Source organism: Pangasianodon hypophthalmus, chromosome 12 (genome assembly GCF_027358585.1).
Source record: "Pangasianodon hypophthalmus isolate fPanHyp1 chromosome 12, fPanHyp1.pri, whole genome shotgun sequence".
Lineage (NCBI taxonomy): Eukaryota > Metazoa > Chordata > Actinopteri > Siluriformes > Pangasiidae > Pangasianodon > Pangasianodon hypophthalmus.
The window spans coordinates 22078224-22094477 of record NC_069721.1 but is presented as its reverse complement, the minus strand read 5'-3'; the positions used below and the strand labels follow the sequence as shown (position 1 = coordinate 22094477).

General features: G+C 38.2%; 1 protein-coding gene across 1 annotated transcript; it reads right to left on the bottom strand.

The window, feature by feature from the left end:
• Window positions 1–13544: 13544 nt before the first annotated feature.
• Window positions 13545–15828, bottom strand: LOC128319615 (ecto-ADP-ribosyltransferase 5-like). Its single transcript, XM_053238867.1, has 3 exons — window positions 15646–15828; window positions 14382–14472; window positions 13545–14289 (listed from the first exon to the last, which is right to left on the bottom strand). The coding sequence occupies exons 2-3, from the start codon at window positions 14463–14465 to the stop codon at window positions 13600–13602; spliced, it is 774 nt and encodes a 257-aa protein (XP_053094842.1). The 5' UTR covers window positions 14466–14472; window positions 15646–15828; the 3' UTR covers window positions 13545–13599.
• Window positions 15829–16254: the final 426 nt, after the last annotated feature.

The following is a 16254-nucleotide window of genomic DNA, read 5'->3' as shown; positions in this document are numbered from 1 at the left end:
AGCAGGAAATGAAAGGCTTTATAAGTAAAATTACTGATATAATATGTTCTGCTTGAGTTCACTGCAGCATTGAAAGTTGAATACAAAGCATCAGCTGTGTCTGTGTAAATTTTTATGGTTGTTCTCTGAATAAAATCAGAAAAAAAGTTTTCCCAAGCCTCTCTGAATTCTATGCTGGATTCCAGCTCCTTCTCGAGATACTGTTTCTCAATCAATTTGCAGCCTATAAACTCGTCATTAACAGTGTCTATTTCCATGTCCAACTTCGTCCTAATTCCAAGTCCAGTGTCGTTTCCAATGGGTACTATAAACACAACAGCATTAAACATTACAGTCCCCTCCGAAACTATTGGAACAGCAAGGCCAATTTATTGCTTTTTGCTGTAGCCTGAAGACATTTGGGTTTGAGATCAAAAGATGAATATGAGAAGAGAGTTTTGAATTTCAGCTTTTATTTCCTGGTATTTATATGTAGATGTGTTAAACGACATAGAACATAGCACATTTTGTATCAGACCAACCAATTTGTAGGTGAGCAAAAACATTGGAACATGTGACTGACAGGTGTTGCTTGTTACCCAGATGTGTCCTGTTAGATTGATTGTTTAAACAGTACATAGCATTCAATTTCACCTGTGAAGACTTCATTCTTTGTTAAAAAGGGGAAACCATCATGAAGACCGGAGAGCTGTCTTTGGGAGAAAAGCAAGCTATTTTGGAGCTGAGAAAATTGGGAAAATCTATCAGAGGAATTGCACAAATACTGTGCATAGCCAATACACCAATTTGGAAGATACAAAATTCTATGCTTTATGTTGTTTAACACATCTAGATGTAAATACCAGGAAATAAAAGCTGAAATCCTAAACTCTGTGCTCATATTCATCTATTGATCTCAAACCCAAACGTTTTCAGTCTACAGCATTGCCATTCCAATAGTTTTGGAGGGGACTGTATTTACATATCACTCATGGATAGTAATTTTCTTAATGTGTTACAAAAATGCAAAAATATATCAAGATAAACCCTACCCTCATCTAAAGTTTCAGTGTGTTGTGTTTTCGGAGATGCTTATCTGCTCACCTCAGTTGTAAAGATTGTTATCGGAGTTACTGGAGCTTTCCTGTCAGTTCGGACCAGTCTGGCCATACACCAGTCGCTCACTGGATGTTTTTGCTCATCCACCTCAACATTTGATGTGTTGCATTCTGAGATGCTTATTTCTTCATCTTGATTTCACACCATTCTGTGAAAAACGTTCACACACAAATGATTGTGAAAAGAAATTAGCAGTTCCTGAAATATTCATACCACCAACATGCCACAGTCAAAGTTGCTGCGACCACATTTTTTCTCCATTTTGATGTTTGACCAGAACATTACCTGAAGCTCTTGCCCTGTATGTGGCATCAGCACAATGATTTTATGTATTGTGCTGATGCCACATATGCAGTATATACAGTATAATGTGTTTTTTGAGATGTCATTGGGCTGACAACGCTAGTTAATGGTATTACCTTGAACACAGTTGAACAAAGCTATGAACCGTATCTCTATGTTTGTCTAGACTGTATGTTGGCAATTCTCAACTGCCTGTGACAGGGTTGCTGTAAAAGTTCAGCCTATAGCATAAGTCAAGTGTGATTCATGACTTAATTTGCACGTATTGTATTTGCTGAGAGTTTGTTACATAAACCAGAAGAGAAAGTATGGCTGTGTGCCTGCATATGTGTGTTTGTGTGTGTGTGTGTGCCAATTTTGTATAGGACATTTTCTTCAATTTGCAGGAAGACTTTGGAGGTCTTGCCATTATGCAGGTTTCAACATGAGCTGCTCTGCTTACAGCTGGAATAAACTTGAGTGTTAAAATGATAAACACGTATGCAGCATAGCATGCACGAAGCTTAGACTTCTTTCCCTTGTCTCACTGACTTCTCAACAAGAGTTTTCTCACACTTAGATAAATACCTAGCAAGCATTATACTAACATTGCATGATAACCCCAAATACTTGATATAGCCCACATCTCTATAGCAAACGTCGAGTATTGAGTTGCTAACAGCAATGCAAAACAGTGAAGGGCAGTTGGGGGGGCGTGTCTATAAAATGACTGACAGGAGGCCGATGTAAGTGTTACAGGCCTCAAGCAGGAGTGACCGGTAGACAGATAATATGTCCTGTGTTATACAGGAAAAAGCAAAGACAGGAGACGTTAGTTGGGTTCGTTCAGCAGGCCGTTCTCTGTCTGAGAAACGGAGGCCTGGTCAGTCACAACTAGCGCTCACTTTGGTGGATACTCCCCCTGGTGGCGTAATTTGACAATTGCAATAAAAACATGGCACAGAAAACCATTGTTGGATGTCACACACTCCCCAAGAAAAAATAAGATGGCTCCTGACATTTTCCCATTTAACTACTTCATTTAATAGATTACTCAACAGACACCAAAATAATCAACACTCAACATGTTACTCACACCCCTTTCCTTTCCTCCTTTTGACTCAACCTGTGTACATTTGGGGTAACACTGGCAATGTGTAAGGATGTGACCAGTACATTGGTGAAATGTGGTAAGGTGCTGGGGCAGAGTAGGGTATGAGAGGATATGATTGCATGTCCCAAGGTGCCATGTGTGTTGTTTTATGGACCTCTGTGGTATTAACTGATGAGTGAACTGTACGTGAAGGCTGACCTAGTGTATTGTACGTGAACCTTGTTGCTGGTCATCCGTCTCTAGTAGACCTTCTCAGTTTCTGTTCCCCTACGTCGGGGATCATGCCGGACCCAGCTTGTGCCTCCTCCCCAGTAGGCTGTTCAGCTTCACTCTCAAGCTCAAGGGGAGGTGTGTTCTCCACACTTACCGCTTCTTCATCATCACTGTCGGGTTCTCTGCTCTGTTGTTGATTGTACTGTTCTTGTTCAGTTTGTCTTTGCTCTCTTATCCCTATAGTGGGTGACCTTTTCATGTGCCTTAAGTCTCTTTCTCTGGCAAGGTGTTCATAATTGCCTGTTGCACATAGTTCAGTGGGAGCTGAGGATTGTGAATGAGCACAGGTAGGCTCATCAGTGGTTGAAACAGTCCTGTTTCCATTCCTCGGGTCATATCTTAACTTATAGTAGACAGTAGTGTCTTCCTCCTCATCAGAGCCTGTTTCAGTGTGATACTTTGGTTTTGTGTCTCCGCTAACAGTTCTGGGTCTTTTCCTTTTTTCAGGTGATGTTACTGTTCTTTCATTCACAGCAGGATTGTCAGCAGGAAGGTCATTGACAAGATGGAACAGTTTGCGATGCAGGACACATGTTCTCTTTCCATCCATTTCTGAGACAACCTTGTAGACTGGACTATCCTTAGTCTGCTCTTTTACGACATAAATCATGTTTTACCAATACGATCTTAACTTTCCAGGACCCGCTCGTTCACTCAGGTTATGTACCAGCCCCCGATCGCCAGGTTGCAGCACTACCCCTTTGATGTATCTGTCATAATATTTCTTGCCATGGGCACCTGACTTCCTGCTGTTTTCTGATGCAATCCGGTAAGCTTCAGTCATCCGCTCTGCCCATTTCTCTGCATAACCCCTGGCTGTCTGGGGTTCCTCGTCTGCAGACAGCCTGAACAACAAATCTATGGGCAGACGGGGGTGTCGACCAAAGAGCAGAAAGAAAGGTGAGTACCCAGTTGCTTCATGGCGCGTGCAATTGTAGGCATGCACGATCTGAGGAAGGAAGTCCTTCCATCTTTCTTTTTCCTTCTTCCCCAGGGTCCGAAGCATTTGCAACATTGTACGGTTAAACCGTTCAGCTGGGTTGCCCTGGGGGTGATAAGGTGTTGTTCGCGAGTGTCCCATCTTACTTAGTTGTTGCAGGGTTTGGAAAAGCTCGTTCTCAAACTCGCGCCCTTGATCATGGTGCAGTTTTAGGGGGTAACCAAATAGCTATATAGTTAACCAAATAGTTAACCAAATCTTTTCCGCTGCAGTTTTCCCGGACTTGTTGCGAGTTGGGTAAGCCTGTGAGTATCTTGTAAAATCATCTACCATGACAAGGATATATTGCTAGCCGCCCCTACCCGGCTCTAGGTCCAAGCAGTCGGTGGAGATGAGCTCCATAGGTGGGTTTGTGGCTATGCTTGACATTGGGGCTCTTATATGTGTCACTGGCTTCTTTTGTTTTATGCATGGGCACTATCTGGTGACATAAGCTTCAATTTCTCTCCTCATATAGGGTCAATAGAATCTTTGCCTTGCCAAGCTAAGGACCCGCTCAGTGCCAACATGGCCCATGTCATCATGTAGGTGTTTCAGAACCAGCGCCTTAAAGCTGGCAGGTAAGACTAGCTGATGTCTCTCTGCGGTCTTACGGTACAGATCCCCATCTTCAATGTAAAGTTCAGCCCACTCGTGCATCATTTTCTTAGTGGTGCCCCTCACACTATGTTTCATGTCATCTGTGAGTGTTCTGCTTGACTCCTTTGTTTCCATTATCTTGCCTATTACAGGGTGTGTTCTCAGAGCTTTTTGCAATTCAGCAGGATCAATAGGCAACAAGACATCTCTGCTGCTTGGTTCAAGCTGCTCACCTTGTGAGAGGGTCAGGGTGGCAAACCAGGCCACATCTTGACTGTTACCTGCCCTGCAGCCTTCCCACGTAGCAGTGACAGCTTCTCTATGCAGCTGCTCTGTGCACTCAGCAACATATCTGTTCATGTCAAGGGGGCACCTAGAAAGAGTATCTCCATCAACATTTACCTTTCCAGGTTGGTACCGTATGTCAAACCTAAAATCTGACAGTCCTCCCACCCATCTAAATCCAACAGCATTCAACTTGGCTGTACTCATAACATATGTCAAGGGATTATTGTCTGTGTAGATGGTAAACTGTGGGGCATAAAACAAATAATCCCTGAATTTCTCACAGACAGCCCACTTCAGAGCAAGAAATTCCAATTTGCCTGAGTGGAGTCTGTAATTCCTTTCAGCTGGTGTGAGGGTCCTAGAACCATACCTAATCACCCTGAGTTTGCCATTATGGTTCTGGTAAAGGACTGCTCCAAGCCCTTTATCAGATGCATCCGTGTGGAGCACAAATGGCAGCTCAAAGTCAGGATAGGCTAGAACAGGGGGGTTTGCCAGGGTATCAATCAACTTAGACAGGTATTTTTGATGTCTCACTGTCCATGTTACAGGGGTCCTGGATGGTAACTGTGTGCCCCTTCCTTTTTGTTCCCCACATCTCCCTAAAGACTGTCCCTCTGGGTTGTCTTTTGGTTGCAGAAGCTCATAGATGGGTTTAGCTATTCTGGAGAAGTCTTGGATATATGAGCGGTAGTAGCTTGTAACTGTCCCAGTGAATTTTTTCAAAGGGGCAAAATCACAAAATAATTTAAGGGAGGGTCCCTCAACTGAAAACAACACAAAACACAGTAGGCCATTACAAAGTAAAGGCAAAATAAAATAAAGGCAATCCACAGATCACTACAGCATATGCATGAAAAACAGTCAATAAAGTCTTTTTGAGTGCAAAACAACCCACTGCATTTATCATTTTTCAAAATAAAGGACAAAAAAAACTTATCTGGTTAAATGAATATTCATCTCTAAGCCAAAGTATGCACTGAATCCGAATACTGAAGTCCTCGATGATGACAGAAGGTGGAAAAAATCCAATAGTCCGATAGCAAGATATCACAAACAATCGGCAATACGAATTTCCTTAAAACATAGCGTGCGTTGCAGTTCTTTGAAGTTGATTTGTCCCACGATGAGCACAGAGTTTTGATGAAGTTATTTCCTAGTCCATTGATGAGGCATTCAGGGTAAAGAAGAAAATGGAGAGATAGAAACAAAAAGAGTTATGATTGAGCTGAAAACCTTAGTTTCTCAATACGAACTCCATTTGCAGTAAGGTTATGTAAGTGAAAGCCATGCTTTCTCTTAACCAAACAGGTATCTCTTACTCTACTGCCTACATCCATTTTATCCCTTAACATAGAAAATCCTATAGGGCCCCCTGGAACACAGTAGAGGACTTACACCAAAAAAACAACATAGTAACCGTACTATGGTCGGTTACAACAACAAGTCTCCGCACACCCCCAACAGTCCTTGGTTTTTTGTCCCTCAGGGCAAACACCAGCTCAAGGTCTTTGGGATCAATGCGTACCCCCTTGACCGAGACCAAACGGCCAACATACTCACTTCTCGTTTAAACAAGTCACATTTTGTCGGCCTGAGTTTCACTCTGTGGCTCTGCAGGACTCTTAGGACCTTTCTCAGACCTTCTACATGGTCCTCAAATGTGCGATCATAGCACAAGATGTCATCCAAGTATGGAATACAACACTCGTCTCGTAATGGGGCAAGCATTTCTTCCATACTGCGTAGAAACACAGCGGGTGTGTTTGTCAGCCCAAAAGGGATTGGCACACACTCATAAAGTTCCCATGGGGTTATGAATGCTGTCAAGTCGCATGACCCCTCAGCAACAAACCCCTGGTGGTATGCCTTTCCCTGATCCAAAACAGAAAACCAACTGTACCCACCCAGGGTGTCTGTGAGGTCCTGGATTCTTGGGAGTGGATGCCGATCCGGGACGGTGTGCTGATTCAAGAGTCTGTAATCTATACACAGTCTGAGTGTCCCATCTTTCTTGCGCACACAGACGACAGGTGCTGAGTAAGGGGATTTAGATTTCACAATCCAGAAGGTCCTCAATGTACTCCTTTACTTCCTTGTACAGGGGCTTTGGAATGGAGGTGTATGACTTCTGAATGGGAGTAGTGTCCTTGAGTGTGATGGCCATTTCTAAACTGGGTATACACCCCATGTCACTGTCATCTCATGCAAATGCTGCAGATTCCTCATGCTACTGGCTAACATCCACTGGTGGGTCCCATTCTGATGCCACACTACCCCCTGTATCCTGCTTGATGCCAGGAGACTCATCACTGCTCACCACCTGGGTGGTATCTGTCATGGTCTGACTTGGATCAGCAGTTTCTAATATTTTGACAATCGGTTCAATGCTCCCTAACACAGTCCTGCAGCACAGGGTCACATCGTGTTTTGTGTGGTTGCCAATGGGTACTCTGACATGGGGGTTTTTGCCTGACAGATCTCAATTAGGCTATCACCAACATCCAGCTGTTGTAGCTGAGGATTGTCATCATGGGGTTCAAAGAGCACAAGTGGACTTGACATGTCAAATGTGGGTGGCACTTTACACCTAAGATGCTTAAACTGACCAGCTGGAATAACTACATCATGCTGTCCCACTCTCAGCTTGCCCAGACTTACATTTCTATTATCAGTGAGTTTTGCCTGAATAAAGTTAACAAGTGTAGTTGCTTTGTCATCATGGAGATTCATCACACCACGAGTGAATTTCACAAGGGAGTTATGAGCTCTGCATCATCCTTTGGTCCCGACACCAGCTGCTCGATTACATTGAAGCCAATGAGAGGACAGTCCAGAGGTACGCTGCTCACTAGGAAGGGCACTTGTATTGAGAGGTTTGGGAATATCTGTGTATTTGGGGAGGATGCCCTGGTGAATAGTGCACAGAAACACATTCTGAACTGTGTGGGGCTCATACTCTATATCCACGTTATCTTGTTTGGATGCAAACATAACTTTCTGTTTTAGCCCTATCATTCGGTATAGAAACTGCTAGGGACTTTCATGTTCATGTTGCTTAGTGCTCATTAATTCCTGGAATAGCTCACTGCCACTCTTCTCGCTCAAATGGGAACGCAAGAAGCTTTTGAGCTCACTGAGGGGGAGGTCATCCTTATTGATGAGAATGTCTTTAAACTGCCCTGGTTTGCTAATGCAGAGCACCCCTTGAATACTGTCACTTTCGGAATATTGTGCTTTTAGTCCCTCTTCCGTTTGCTTGCACAGGCCATGGTAGTTAATGTCAGCTGCACTATCTCTGGCCTGACCCCCATGGACCTTGAACTCTCTATGATGAAGAAAAGGTAAGTCTCTTAAGGGGACCATGCTATTAGGCCTACTCACTGTGTGGCCTGATGAGGCGTGGCTATGAGGTCTAACTGCTTTCAAATGTTGGGGTTGTGTATCTGTCAAGCTGTTAGCTGTTGACAATCAACTGCTTCGGCGTCAGCGGACTGAACAGGGTCAATATTGGCAGAATTACTGTTTATCTGTTCTAATACCCTGGTAGGTGTGGATGGGGATGTCACCGTCATAGCCTCATTCTCATTACATGACATTGTGGGTTGACTGACCTCAGCAGTAGGACTGGAAACAAGCTCAGCAATATCATCTCTCAAAGATAGCAAATGAGAGAATCCCTGATCCTCTAAGTTATGCAAAGTCTTACAGTTTAAATAGATACAAATGTAATCAAAACAACTCTCCTCACCACCCTGTAGTAGACTGGAAGGATCCAGGTCATCTACTGGTGTGATGTTCCTGGCAAAGTGGAAAAGTTCCTCTGCTGTTAGGGCATGAAGACTTTTCTTGATCTTCCATACCAGTACTTTTCTTTCACCATCATCCATAATGACTTCCTTTGGCCAGCAACGTCTCACAGTCCAAGCACCTTCAGCAAGCTGCACTGCACTCCTCCAGCTGGGGCTCCCCTCTCTCTGTGGTCCCTCAGCTGCCTCAGTGTCATGCCTGCAGCCTCACCCTGCCGGACTGGCGATGTCTGCCTTGGGTTCGTAGATTTATGGATCAGCACCATAAAAACATGGCACAGAAAACCATTCCCCAAAACACACAATTTCAGCCTTTCTTTACACAAAAATACCCCAAATCATACTTTAACTCAACAATTGTGACAATACATTGTTGGATGTCACATAAGCACACAGAAGCATTCTGTCATTCAGCACAGTTTTCCAAAGGGCTTTTCTCAGCTACATAAGTATTTAAACAGTTGTTTTTTAACACATTCTATACATTTTTATTTCACGTTATTTCAGTTTACGAGTAGGAAAAAGCATAGACTACACAATAAATAAAGATGTACAGCAATGATATATTTTCTTAGCCAGTGTATGTTTAACTGTCACATCCAAAAAATTGCAATAGCTCTTTGTTTTGATTTGAATTTGACTCATGATCTTTGAGCTAATAAATAGAAAAATAAAAGTGTTTACCTGTAAAATATCCAGAATAACTAAAAGAAGGAAGAATCAAGACAATGATTAAGTGTGTGTCGAAAACACATGAAAAGTAATTTAATGTGTACAAGTAAAATGTTTTTGAGCAGAAAATCTTGTAAACAGGATTTACTAAGGCAGTATCCCAGATTTCTAAATATCCCAAAGTTACAACAGATATATAAACATCTCATAAATTTCCATCTCTCTCTTTCTCAACTAGTGACGAAGTTTTGACAGGAAAAGTGAAAAGGTGTGTAATGTTTACTGCTCTGAGATATCTACCATTTTCCCCGCTGATATGTTTACACACTAATACACAGTTATGTGTACTGGATGTATGACAGAAAAGTGACAATAATTAAAACTGCAAGTAAAAGAAAAATATGTAGGCAAATAATCTACACCTCAGTGCAATCTTTAGCAAAGACACAACCAACTTGTTAGAAGAGAAAAAGAAGCACTTAAAATTAGCAACAAAAACTGAGTAAAAATGGCCACAAACATGACATATCTTAGAAATAAATAATAATAATTATAAAAATATAAAAATAAATAATAATAATTTTAAGGCAAAGACATAGTCAATTTCATTTACATAAAGTAGTATATTCAAGAATCATATATATATATATATATATATATATATATATATATATATATATATATATATATATATATAAATGTGTGTGTGTGTGTGTGTGTGTGTGTGTGTATTGTATGTGCATATTTAATATGCATTTATCTGTCTATTAAAATGATATACACTGCTGTATAAATTTTGTCACTTGCTTGAATTATATGGTAGAATAAATGTTTTGTTGTTCTTTTTGTTGTTGTTAGTTGACTGATTTTTATTTAATTTTCCAAATGAATAATCTTGACAACAGGGGGCATTGTAATTTTTGTCAGCACCTAGGATGTTTATTTATTTATTTATTTATTTATTTATTTAATTTTGCAGACAATGTGGTCAGCAGGGAGTATTGTACATTTGCTCAGCTGCTATGATGTTCAATTTTATTTTATTTTATTATTTTATTTATTTAATTTTATTTATTTTTCCAAACCAATAATGAGGTCAGCAGGGAGCATTCTGCATTTGCTCAGCTGCTATGTTATTTATTTATTTATTTGTTTGTTTGTTTGTTTGTTTGTTTTTATTTAATTTTTTTTTCCAAACCAATAATATGATCAGCAGGGGGCACTCTAACATAATTTGAAGTCTAATTGTAATTCTGTAATCTTATTTACTCTTTAAATTATTTTTTTTTTCTAATCAAACACTTTTAATTTGTTTTAAAACTTTTAATTATAACATATTGAAAGCACAATTCCTCTCGTTATTAAGAAGTCTGAAAATGAAAGCAAACTAGTCACATTGAGAGTAAAATGACCAGAAATATTTCTGCTGCCGTTATTTATTAAGGCTGACTGTGCCCCGCCCCCTGCGTGACGTCATCACATCCCTGCGTGGGATTTAGAGCCAAATTGCTCAAACCGAAACTAAGTGTAACTGTAACAGGAGAGAAATATGCGACTAGATACAGTTTTCTGTTAAATATTATTTCAATATGGTAAACACACAATGTGTGAATCAAGTGTTACAGCAGAATTTTTAGGAATGATAATATTGAAGGAAAATATTTATACTGAAGTTTAAAAAAAAAAAAAAAAAAAGCTGTTATTGTTGTTATTTCTGTAAGAATTTTTTGAATGTTAATTAGGCCAACATCTTAATATGTAGTCAATTTTATGTGTACTTTGTTCATCCAGCATTAGAATATGATGATGGGCTTGGAGAATATCTTTCTTTCAGAAAGTCAACACCTTGAGGATTACAGAAATTTATCATGCATTTGGGGATTTTCTTTTAATGGCAAGAAAACTTTTTTTTTGATGGAAATTTAAAAACCCAATATATCTGAATTTACCCTGTGTTTTGGGTATTTTATCTCGTCACCCATTAAGTTTACCAGTCAGCAGTGTTCAGTAATTGATTTATATTTTGTCCCCTCCCCCCCACTTACCTTGTCTTGTCTGTATTTCTGTCTTTTATTCTTCTTCTGTGATTTGTGTTCATTTTCCTTTATCAGTTTCCATATCATTATTTGTCTTTTTTATTCCTGTATTGTCCCTTTGGTTGCTCTTAATGCTTTTATTTTGGTTCTCTGTGATTCCTTTGTGTTTTCTTTTGTCTTTGCTTTTGCATGATCTGTGTTAAATATTACTCTTTGCTGAATCTGTTTTTTTTTTTTTTTATTTGCCCCCCTCTCCATTTTGTTTTGTTTCGTCTCCTGAGATTGTTTTTTTTTTCTTTTGGATTTGCTTTGATCCAACTCCTATAAGCCTAACCTAACCTTATGGAAGTGATTAACTTAGACAAGGCTTTCTGCCCATTTCTATGATGCTAAAACTACAATAGCACTTTGTGTGAGTGTAAGTAATGGATTATTTAATGGATTTCAATGTACTGTGGGACACTATATGCAAAGCAATCTAAATGTAGACCTTATAAAATCTGAGAAACTGCCTCTTTGTAAATTTCTTTGAACAGTTTTCACCTTCTTTGGCTGTATAAAATTATTGTCTCATTAAAATTATTGCCATATTATTATTATTTATTTGCACTCAAATATAAGTCTTTCAAATAATTAAAATTTGACTGCAACTTCTAAAAGTATTTGGAGGTTTTACATTTTACAGAACCCAGAAATTATTTTGACCATTTCCCTCTTTTCCCTATAAGCTGGTTTTCATTAATCAGCCACAAACAAAATACTTTCTTTCAGGTGGAGGAAGGGGAGAAATTTTGTCATAAAAATAAGTACTTAACCTGTATGTAATTGTTGTGTAATTGTGATGTAGTGTAATTTGTAAGAAAAACAGGACTCCAGACATAAATTGGAACTTTTATCATTCCTTTATTAGAATAGAAATTGAACAGCTGTGAAAAAATGTTTGCTTGTTCCTGAGAAAAACAAATAAGGTCCATCACATCCATCCATCCATCCATCTAATAATCAATGAACAAGCATCCAAAACCTTTATATTTTAATCTTAAAGAGGAATTCTCACACATGCAAACATGTGGTATCTTTTTGACTGAAGTTTGCACCTTTTGTTTTGCTCCTGTTGCCATTCTATGATTGTGTAGTGAGCGTAACAGCAATTGGACATTAAACTGTCTGTGATGCTGCCATGTGTTTTCCTCACAGTATGAACTACTATGCACTAGACATGGCGAGTTTGTTTTAATGGCAGTGTGCACACCCAGACAAGCTCATTTTGGTACATGCTACACGCAAAATGGCTACTTCTGTCATAACATTAAACTAAATTTGGAAATTTGGAACTAAAATAATTTAAGTATGAGATCAGGAGGAAAACAAATGAGGACCATGACATCCAAATGAGGAAGACTATGTTAAAATTGACGTAGACACACAGTATCGGTGTGCAAAAAAAACAGCAGAAAAGCAGAAAATGTGATCGTCAAATAGTCAGTAATCAGATTGGTAAAAAAAAAAAAAAAAAGACTACACTTAATACACTTCAATGTTTTTTTTTCTTGCTTTTCTGTTCTTGTTCTTCATTTTTGTTAAGGATCATCTTATTTCATTTGATACAATATAGAATCTAGAAACAATCTGAGATTTTAGAGAAATAAATAAGAAAACATCACCTCACAGATCACTGAGGATTATTGTGTGAGCCTCACAGATACATGTATTGTTAAATGTATTGTTCACTAAATGTCTGCTTTCTAAGCTTTCTGTGGTCCACAGGAGTTCAAGAAAAATGACTCCACAATACAGGATTTAGAACCTTTGAGGCCAAAATATCTGCTTACATTTCAAATGCCAGTGAGCATCTACACTGTATAAACTCATTTATTATGAAAAACTTTTATTCCATTTCATTCCACCCACAGCAAATAAACCAGGTACATGTTAAAAATGTGGACTTTAAATGAATTAACACAGGGGTTCTCAACCTGTCCAGTGACTCCATTTTAACCAGTTAATGGTATCACCAGGAAAAGACCATTAAAAAAAATGTGTATATATATATTTTTTTTTAGTTTTTAGTTCCTTATGGCTATAATAACAACAAACATTTTTTTTTAAAAACTGACCACACAATTTGTGTATTATGAACCTCTACCAAATGGTCTTTGAAAAGTGCATTTCGAGCAGTGCATGTTGTTACAATTTAAGCTGAAAAAAGAGCTTCGTTTTCATGCATATCTCTTTTTATTGAAGGTTAAGCAATGTGTAGAACCTAGGAGCATCAGGTCATCACTTTTTTGGATATTCAGATATTTTATATTTAATCAGCAATTTTATAAAGAAATAACAAAAGCTTTTACAACAATACATATTTAGAAAACATTACATTGTGTACTAAATCATCCAGCAGTGTTAGCAGTGATGCTATATTAACATCAACACATTTGCACCTACATTTTATTTTTTTTTTTCTTTTTTAAGTAGCGCACAGTTCATAATACTACACTCCCCAGTGCTCTGTAGAGTATAAATGACACTACACTTCATCTGGTTTTTTTCAATCTTTGTGATTTTGAATTTTTCAAAAGGTGGGATTAGCACCTCTTCCTCTTTAGGGAGCGCAGAAATTTTGGCTATGTTTGCACCAAAGCATGTAGTAACCTTAAAACAGGAGGTTTCACCAAATGTATCTGACATGTTAGTTCTAAGTGAAGTTGATGCAAACCTGCCAAATCGCATTTCATGGTCAAGAACGTTTGTATCAAAACTAACATTGGTTCTGCGGAAAACATCAGTACATTTCTTTACTTGATAAATTTGTACTGCTCGTGTTAGCAAGAAATGAAAGGCTTTATAGGTGAAATTACTGACATAATTCCCTCTGCCTGAGCTCACAGCTTCATTGAACAGACTATGAAGGCCTGAACCTGAGTCTGTGTAGACCTTTATTATTCTTGTAAAATTATCAGTAAAATTTGAGTAATTTGCCCAAATTTTTTTAAAATTTTCATTAGAGATTAACTCTTTTGGTAGAATCTCCTCTGTAATCCGCTCGTACATTTCGTCTTCGCAGCCTATAAATTGGTCATCAACAGAATTTTCTGCCATGTCCAGTCTAATGACAGAATCTGATATCCATTTCAGGTTCTATAAAAAAGTGTGAAAAAAAAAACATTGTTTTTACAAAACTACTGATAAGAAAATGTCTGCTCAATGCATAACTTGAAATGGAAACCCACCTCTGCGTAGCAAACAACTGAAATGATGATGACTGCAGTGGCAACATTTTTGGCAAAGGTGGAAACCTTCACAGCTGTGTTCATTGTTAATCTGAAATGCAAAGCATGCATATGCAAATTTGTATACAATTGTATACAAATTAAACATGTATATATCGATTTGTGTATTTATAGCTCGGGGGTGAGGATGTAGTTTGAGGCAGAGCTGCTGAGGTGACATGGGACATGTTTTTTAATAAGATGTGAGGTGTTAATAATCAATATCTATTTTGTGGCAACTATTTTAAAAATGAGTGAGAAATCAACTGAATTTGTCAGTGTGGTGATTATTTATAACTTTGCTTTAATCTTATTGTAGTACTATATACAATAAAGTGAATAGACTTTATCACCCATTCCAGGCAAATTAATTACCTGAAGGCCACATATTAACATGATGTTCCCACAACATATTAAGTCATGGATTCAAGTTATATAATTGGTGGCCATGACATTCGTACAGACAAATAAATTTTAATTGATTCAACCCAATGCAGTTTCAGTTCAATGTAGTAGTAGAGATGGCATGATCTGATACCCAGGACTGGCATTAGTACTGCATTACCAGCAAAAATGGTGGATGAGATATGTATCAGCTCAGAATGAATTTGATCTGATCTTGTAATTGGAATTGGTTTTGGAAAACCAAAACCAATTTTTTTTTTTCCCAAAATGAACCAGATATATTTTGTAATAAGACATAAGGTCTAGACATAAGGTCTAATATTTTGTCCAATATTGTGCCAGAAAAAGAGGCATGCCTCTGTTTTATGCACACTCAGCCCCATGTACTGTCTCCACCACAGGTAACTGTTGGACTAGTGTTTAATCTGTAGTTAATTGTGAAAACCAATGTGTGAAATGTTGGTATTACTTCGTTACGATACGCACATAACTCAACTATGAATATAGCCTGAAGAGAAGAGTATTTCTGCCTTTTTTTTCTAATCTTTGCTGATACAGTGAAATAACACAATGCATAATATCAACATGAACAATATTGAAAACTTCACAAACAACCTCATATGGTTTGCTAATACATTTTCTAGCATGAATAATTCCAGTTGCATAGTGAATAATGTTCTCATAATACCACGAATAATGCAGTATTGTACCTTAAGTACAATGTACAATGCTTGAAGTTTAGATAATACTTTAATTATATCTGATCAAACTAAATGTGATAGACATAACATAACATTTTCGGCATGATCATAATACTCACAGCTCTGATGGTTTCAAGGATTCTTTAATAGTAAGAAAAAGACCAGTTTCTTTTTCCTATAAGCTACCATGCAGAACTAGGAGGTGCTCAAACAATCACCACCGATGCTCCTTCAATCTGCGTACCTACAGGTAATAATTGTTTATTTCCCTATATGGCTTATTGTTTATTTCCCTATATGGCTTAAGCTGCACTCGTCAAACAAAAAAATGTGTCAGAGATTCAACTCAGTGCTATTTATACACAGCTACTTCCTTTTCTTCCATCACCATAATTGGAGTTGTTTTCTCCCCAAAGTGCAAGGTCAGTTCAACAGTTTTGAGGTGTGATTTTATGTGCAATAAAGACATCGTTTAGTTTGTTTAGTCTAGGGCTGGATGATGTACTGAGAAAGAGTAACACAGTTAATATAATTTAAAAGTGTAAAAGCAGTTGATCCAGGTTAAAAATAAAAGTTTATTTTAGCATGACCAGTTTTTTTTTTTTAAGTGTATGTAAGCCGAAGGTGTCCAAATGAAAGTCCACATGACACAAAACAGATGTGATGATTTACAAACCTGAATTATTTAAACTGGATTAAGGCCAAAAAAAATACTGAAAACTGAATAT